General features: G+C 46.3%; 1 protein-coding gene across 5 annotated transcripts in view; it reads right to left on the reverse strand.

The window, feature by feature from the left end:
- RALGAPA2 (Ral GTPase activating protein catalytic subunit alpha 2) overlaps nucleotides 1-4,864 on the reverse strand; it is a 282,048-nt gene extending 277,184 nt beyond the window's left edge. For all 5 annotated transcript variants that reach the window (XR_010935102.1, XM_067707375.1, XM_067707374.1 and 2 more), the window contains exon 1: nucleotides 4,635-4,864. Coding sequence is in view for 4 of the 5 variants with exons in the window: in XM_067707375.1 (XP_067563476.1) it covers nucleotides 4,635-4,740 (106 nt within the window). In the remaining variant the exon portion in view is untranslated. The remainder of the gene's footprint in view (nucleotides 1-4,634) is intronic.
- Between the last annotated feature and the right edge of the window lie 3,382 nt (nucleotides 4,865-8,246).

Raw genomic sequence — 8,246 nt, forward strand, 5'->3', positions numbered from 1 at the left:
ACTACTATTTAAGCTAAATTATGGTACATCGCCTCAACAAACATCTGTAGTTAATAAAAATAAAAGGAACAAAACATGGGGAAATGCTAAAAGTAAGCTTAAAAGGCAACGTTTAAAATTGTAAGTGAACTTGTCCCTACTTAAAGCAACAGATGCACAAAAGGAAACGTCAAAATGTTGAGTTTTGCTCTATGGGCATATAGAGCCTCTGTGAGCAACTGTTCTCTCCTCTCTGGTTCCAGATATTTGGTCTGAACCCTGGTCTCACTAGATTTGACTGGCCTGTGGCCCCTGACCCCAAACCTCTTCTCCTTCAGATTAATCACTCCTCGCCCAGCTTCTGCAAACCTCATGTTCATTCCTCCCTGAGAATCGCTTGTCCTGCCACAGGGTCCTTCGTGGCCCCGCCCCTCCTCTCCAGGCCCCAGCCCCTGTCTGTTCCTTCGTCACCAGTCTTCTCAGTGTCTCCCTGCCTTCCCACTGGCCCCGTCCATTTATCCTGGCCCTGCCGGCAGAGAGGCAGTGCTTGAATATTACCATTCGACCTGCTAAGAATTCTCCAATGGGCCCTCTCACCTGCAGGATAAGATCTGAGCTTCTAACTGCGGCAAACAAGGCCCTTTCTGATCTGGCCCCAACCTGCCTCAGCTCCTACCGGTCAGGCCACCTCTCCTCCCCTCCCCCATGACCCCGAAGTCCAACTCGCTGTCCTGCCCTTACCCCTGGCCTACACACCACTTTGGTGACTGCTCTGACACTGTGGACACCCTCAGGGCCAGGGTTCCAGCACCCAATCCTCAGTGCCCGAGGTTCCTCAACCTCCCGCATCATCACTGTGTATTTCCACCACCAGCTCCTCCCCACCTCGGCCTGAAATGCTCTCCCCCTCGACTCTCCCCAAGTCTAACCCTGCTCTGTCCAGCATGCCGCTGGCTACCTGTGGCTCCTGAGCTCTCGAAATGCCACTGGCCCGACCGGAGACGTGCTGCACACGTACAGTACACATGGGATTTCAAAGACTTGCTATCAAAAAATGATGGAAAAAACTGAACATTTTACTTTCATTACCTGTTGATTTAACACATATTAGATGTATGGGGTTAAAAATATATAGATATTAGTAAAATTAATTTCACCTGTTTCTTTTTACTTTTTTAGATGTGGCTACCAGAGCATTTTTAATCACACCTGTGGCTGACATCTATTTCTATTGGACAGAACAAGTCTAACCATTCTTCAGGGTCTCCTTCAAGATGCCCCTATCTTTGTTCTTAATGATCTTTTCTGCCCCTAGAAATCCTATAATGGAGTCCACCGTATATAAGCCACTATCTAATTACATAGCACACTACGTGCTTACTGGTATTTTACGTCTATTCTTCCTGCCACATCAATACCATTTCTAAATCCTATTTTGGGACTCACAGTAGGCACTCAACTTGTAATTAGACATGGAATCTTTGCTGCAGCAAGACAGCAGTTTACAGAATGTTTTTTTAGTTTTGTTTTGTTTACTTATTTATTTTCCCAAGGATGATTTCAACAATGTAAGGAGACCTGGGAGTCAGGGGACCTATCAGCTCTTTGTTCTTCCTCTAAATTACATAATACATACACAACGTTGAGTGCATGGCTTGGCCCCCAGTAAGCCCTGCCTGTGTCTCAGTTTCCCCTCCCCCTTTAAAATAAAGTTAAGGGCTTCCCTGGTGGCACAGTGGTTGAGAGTCCACCTGCTGAGGCAGGGGACACGGGTTCGTGCCCCGGTCCGGGAAGATCTCACATGCTGCAGAGCGGCTGGGCCCGTGAGCCATGGCCGCTGAGCCTGTGCTCCACAATGGGAGAGGCCACAACAGTGAGAGGTCCGCATACCACAAAAAAATAAAATTAAATTAAATTAAAATTAAATAAAATAAAGTTAATAATACCAGGCCAATCTACAATATATAGGCAGGTCAAAGTAGCTAAGCAAGTTCTAACTGGAGTCATTACCATGATATGAAGAAATACTCTACCTTTCACAGCTAACTGTATCTTTCTCAGCCAGCTGTCTTAAATACAGACTAATTTTTATGAAGAGGGAGCAAATCCATCACAATTATTAAAATAAGAAAGGAGAAGGGACAACCTACCAAAACGCTTGTCCCATCCTACTAACGACAGGAAAACAGTAATGACAGAGGAAACTGTTACATGTCCACTCCAAGCTGAAGTGGCTTATACATCACACTCCCAATAACCTTTATGAGGCAGACATCACCATCCTTTAACAACTTCCATATGCAATATACAGGAGTGTTAATTACAGTTACCATGCTGTACATTACATTCCTAGGACTTATTTTATAACTGGAAGTGTGTACCTTTTGACTAACTTCATCCAATCATCCCCCCACACCCTGCCTCTGGTAACCACAAATCTGGTCTCTTCTTCTTTTTCTTTTTAATTTTTATTTGTGTATGGTTGATTTACAATGTTGTGTTAGTTTCTGCTGTACAGAAAAATGAATCAGTTATACATATACATATACATACATCCCCTCTTTTTTAGATTCTTTTCCCATATAAGTCATTCCGGAGTATTGAGTAGAGTTCCCTGTGCTATACAGTAGGTCCTCATTAGTTATCTATTCTACATATAGTAGTGTGTATATGTCAACCCCAATTCAAATAGTTTCTTGATCTTGGCTAAATCCTATTTTTCAGATGAAAAGGACTTTTTTCCTAGTAGACTTTTCCTTAAAGTAGCAAACCAGTAGGATATGCGACGTGGTGGGACTAGTACGTTGCTGTACTATTTTTCTTTAAAGCCTTTCAACCACAGTCGTAAGTGAAAGTTTACATGAAACATTATGAACTAGAACTCCTCAGACACATTTACAAAAATCTAGTACCTACAGATAAGATTACAGTAATAAATGAAGTAAACTGGGCCAGTCCACCAGCGATGCATCAACAAAAACCAACATACATAAGGAAATATCACAGAGCCTCTCCACGCTGCAAAACTGAGGTCAGATGGCTCAATGAAAGGACAAAAGAAAGTTCCTCAAAATAAGACACACATCTTCAACTGAAACCACAGAGCCTTGAAAACTAACTACTTTCTCAGAACAGTAACAATGTACTGTGTGTCTCTAAGAAAATGAACATCTAGGTTTAATTGCGTCTGCCTTTGCAAAATGTAGCCAACTTAATCCTGTAGACTTGGACAGAACAAAAGTTCAAGCTCTCTACCACAGAAAAAGTCCCAAGTATCAACTGCTTTAAAATACCACTCTACTCTCCTTTATCAAAAAATGTCCCTGCAGGAGGTGTTAATCAGTCACTACTAAGAGAACCCCACACAATGCGTCCTGTGTGCTCCTGGTATTTTAGTACAGGAAGTAGAAAGTTCAGTTTACCAAGAACACCAAATTTCACTTTCAAAAGTCTTGAAAACTAATCCCTCTAACAGTACTTAATTTACATTTCATTCCAAGCTGACCCAGACGGGCGGAATCTCAAGGAATCCGAGAATGTAAAAAACTTCACCTGGCAAAACCAGGTGTGTGGATTTGTTGTTTTCCTTAGAGGTACTTCACGGAGTATAAATAGAAATCATCTGCAAATTTTAATCTCATGAACAAGATCTTTATTTAAAATTCTCACCTATATGATGAATTCTGTTATACCGTATTTCCTCAAGTGACAGACACATTAAGACTCTGTGCCCTAAATCAGGTGATTTTGCTCATTTTAAGAATAAAAAAAAGACATCTAGAAGAAACATAAAGTATCTTTTTCTCAGCCCGCAAATAACACAAAGACAAGCCTGTCTATAGACAGCAAAGGTGTTTCCACCTTAAACACAAGTTAAGACTAAGGAGGTAAGAAGAGAAAACAAAACAGCATAGCAAACCAGCTACAGATCACAGGTGGCAGGGGAGAGGAAGCCTTGGGAACACTTCACACCCACAGGGGTGAGTTTCATCCCAGGTCAAGTGCAGGCCGACCTGGGCTCTGCAGAATCTCCACCCAGAGGGCTCATAAAAACGGAAGAAGGCACATAACCATCAGTGTCATCCTGACAATAAAGGAGAAGCAGCCTCCTTGAACCCAGGAAAGTCACCCCTCCCTCCAAGCAGACACGAGGAGCCCCCTTCACACCAAGAACACAAAGAAAATGAAGCAGCCAGACCCATGGGAAGAGAGAGGGCACTTAAATTTAACCCGGGGCCACTTGGGGGCTCAGTCTGTTCGGGGATCGGACTCAAAAGTAAAAATAAAATTAAAGTGGAGGGGGAGGAGGAGATGACAGTTCAATTAAGTCCGTGCTGGGACCACTTGGGGTCTCAGTCTACTTAGGGTCTCGGACTTAAAAATAAAAACTAAAAACTGGGAGGGAAGATGACAGTTCGATATGTGCGTGAGAGGACCCCCGGGCGTCCAGGGTTTGCTGGGGAGGGGACCGTCCCGGCCGCGCCCGGCCCCGAGGCCACCCGGCGAGAATCTGGGGTAAGTTTACACTAGAGGGCGACGGGCAAGCCCGCGGGCCAGGCTGCCCGCTTCCCGGGAACAACGCCGGGGCCCGGGCAGAGGGTCTGCGCCCCCCGCCCCGGCATCCCGCCCCGACCCCCGCCCGCGCCGCGCCTCACCCAGCAGCGCCCGCAGGTGCTTCAGGCGGGTCAGCACGTCCTTCTTGGGGTCCAGCACCTTCTGCGTGGACTTCTTCACATCCCCGTGGCTCCTTCGGGAGAACATCCCGCCGCGGGGAGCCCGGGCCCCGCCGGCGGGGCAGGAGGCGCCTGCGCCGCGCGAGTCACCGCATAGGGTCAGGCCGGCGCGTGTCTCCCGGGCCGCCCGCCGCCGCCCGCCGCCGCTACGGCTGTGGCTCCAGGAAGGAGGGGCGGGCCTGGCCGGCGAGGGGCGGAGCAGGAAGGCGGTGTCGACGCTAAACCCATCGCCCCGCCCCACGGGAGGTGCCGTCCGGCCCCTGGGCGCAGCGCACGCGCGCGTCGTCTGGACCCGCCTCGCGGGGGCGCGCCCGGGCTCCGAGGAGGCGCCGCGAATCACAAAGAAGCGGGCCCCGCGCACACGCTGTACTCCAAGTCCCGGGATGCACCGCGACAGAGCCCTCCAATCAGGCTGGCGCGCTTTCGGCGCGATGAGAGTCAGTGGGCCGGCTCTGAGCACGTGCCCCCCTCTCCGCCCCTCCGTGGGCCGCAAGTGCTCCTGGGAAAGGTAGTTCTCCAGGAGGCGAGACCCTGAGACCACATTTCCAGGGTCCCGGTCACTGGGCAGCATCCGCCCGCCCCTTACCCCAGGAGGCCCAAGGCTTCTGTATCTGTAGTCTCCGGCCTGTGCGCCCACCCAGTTCCCTCTAGTGCAACGTGAACCACAGAAACTCACAACAGGGAGTGAGGGAGCGAGTGGAAATCCCGTTGATCATACCAAAATCGGAGCTCCAATTACACACTAAAATGAATGGCTTTGGCAGTAGGGAAGGGCATGCCTAGTCTCTGGGAGAGGAGGCCAGCCCCACTCCCCTTGGTTCCTGGGACCCGTCTTCACTTGGGATGTGAGAGTGCCTCACTGGCAGGTTCCTCAACGTCTTTCCTCTTGCTTTGTAGGAAGTGCATGTTCTCTGTGTTGTGCAAGGCCACCTAGCAATACAGTAGCAGAACCAGAAATAGAACCTGAGGGACCTTACTCTCAGGCTGGGATGCTTTTTAAGGCCAGGTGCCTGTAACCTGAGGCAAGACTTTGAGATGGAAGATGGTCTGGAGATCTGCAGGGTTATTTATTGGCATCTGGATCCTTTGATGCTTCAAATTTTGACAACATTTTAGCAAACACTTAAGCTGGCTGTTTAAAATCACGTGATCTCCATCAAATTGGGACAGCACAACTGTCTTTTCCTCATTCGGCTAAACTGTAACTTGGGGGAAGAGCCAGCGATTTACACAGCCTTCTAGCCTCATCGCTGGGCACTGTATTTGACCTCGAAGCACTCAATGAAAGTTCGTTAAATAAAATGGGATAAAAAGCTAAAATAATCCTACATATTTAATCCAGGCATGCAAAAAATATCTCTTGGTTGTTAGATCCTCTATTTTTCAAGTTATCAAATAGCATTGATAGAACTGGGATATATTCATACAAAGGAATGTTACTCAGCAGTAAAAAGGAATAGACAACCAATAAACCCAATGGCATGGATGAATCTCAGACCCAGAGATGGAAGCCCCACACTCAGGATGACAGAACTGTCCTACCAGCCTGGGTTCCTGGATGACCTCTCCATCAGGACCACAAACCCTCCAAGACTGTCACAAGAGTGAAATAACCTTCTCTCTTAAGTCAAAGCGTTCTGGGTGTCTTTGTTGCAGAAATTTAGCCTGTACCTGGCTACACATAGTAAGTCGCAATATTCACCGCACCATTCTTTTAGGGGAAGATAACTTTCATTGCATTGATGGAAAAAAAATAGGATGCACTTGTCTTAGGGAATTCAATTTATCTATCGCAGGTCAACCTATCATCAAAGTCAAACATTTGTTGAGCACCTGCTATGTGCAAGGCATGAGTTTAAACCTTGGGGATAAAAAGCTGTATAAGATGCAGCCTCCTTACCTCCAAAGCTTCCAATTTAGTTGAGAGGCAGAGCAGCTAGATAAATGAAGAGATAAACAACAGTGTTCAGTGAACACATGACATGGTCAAAACTTGGTAGTAACAGAAATAGGCATTCATGCATACAGGTTCATCTCATCCATCGTATCTAGCCTTTACTCACTGATGAAAATGTAGAACTCCAGGTCTTCTCTAAAATAATCAAGAAACATAAGTTATTATTTTGAGGTTTTTCACCCACCCACCATGTATATATATTCCATGTGAAATAAAAATAAATAAAAACACTTCTTATTCTCTGTTGCTCCACAAAATCATTCCTGCTAGACTTTGAACTTCTTGAGAACATCACCTGCTTTGCAATCGATTTTTATCCCTGGAGGTTCAGAGTGCCAAGTATTTTGTAGACTCTTGAGTACTGTTGAAAAAGTGTCCTGCTGTCATCAATAAATACAGATAATGAAATCAAGAGTTAAAAATTTACAATGTAAACTAAGACTACCCTGAAATGCTATTTGGGTTTTCAAAAAAAAAGCAAAAACAAAAACATGATTTGACAACACACTCTGGTAACAAAGCTGTAGAGAAACACAGCTAATAGGAGTGTAAAATAGTACAACTCCTAAGGGGGAGAATTTAGCCAAATTACAGAAACTTGCTCTTTGACACAAATCCTATTTCTACGAATCTACTCTGAAGATATACCTCCACAAATATATAAAACCACATGTGGACGGTTATTCCTTTAGCATTATTTATAATAACCAGTATAGCAGGGTGAACAGATATGTCCATGTCCTAATCCCCAGAATGTGTGATAGTGACTTTTTTTGGAAAAAGATCTTTGCAGATGTAGTCAAGTCAAGGATCTCAAGGTGAAATCATCTTGGATTATCTGGCTGGGCCCTAAATCTAATGAGTGTCCTTATAAGACACAGAAGAGAAGGCACACAAAAAAAGAAGAAGGTGAAAACAGAGGCAGAGATTGGAGTCATGTGACCACAGCCAAGTGACCCCTGCAGTCACCAGAAGCTGGAAGGAGCCAGGAAGGAGTCTCCCTAGGGGTTTTCCAGAGGGAGCCTAACCTTGACTTTGATTTCAGACTTCTGGACTCCAGAACTGTGTGAAAATAAATTTCTGCACATACGCGCACACCGGAGAGTAGCTGACTGAACCCTGCCCATCCACATAAGGCAGTGCTATGCAGAGCTGTGCCACCATAAGAAGTAATGAGAAAATGTCCTATGTTCTCATTTTACTTCATTCATTCATTCATTCGTTAATATCTCAGTCAGCATAATTAGAGAATATTGTTCAGTACAATGGGTTTGATTTAATTAACATACCGTGCACCCATATTTTAAAATTCTAACCTTCTTGGGCTTCCCTGGTGGTGCAGTGGTTAAGAATCCACCTGCCAATGTAGGGGATACGGGTTCGAGCCATGGTCCGGGACAATCCCACATGCCATGGAGCAGCTAAGCCCGTGTGCCGCAACTACTGAGCCCACGTGCCACAACTACTGAAGCCTGCACACCTAGAGCCCATGCTCCGCAACAAGAGAAGCCACCGCAATGAGAAGCCCACGCACCGCAACAAAGAGTGGCCCCTGCTCACCGCAACTAGAGAAAGCC

The sequence above is a fragment of the Pseudorca crassidens genome, chromosome 15 (genome assembly GCF_039906515.1).
Source record: "Pseudorca crassidens isolate mPseCra1 chromosome 15, mPseCra1.hap1, whole genome shotgun sequence".
Lineage (NCBI taxonomy): Eukaryota > Metazoa > Chordata > Mammalia > Artiodactyla > Delphinidae > Pseudorca > Pseudorca crassidens.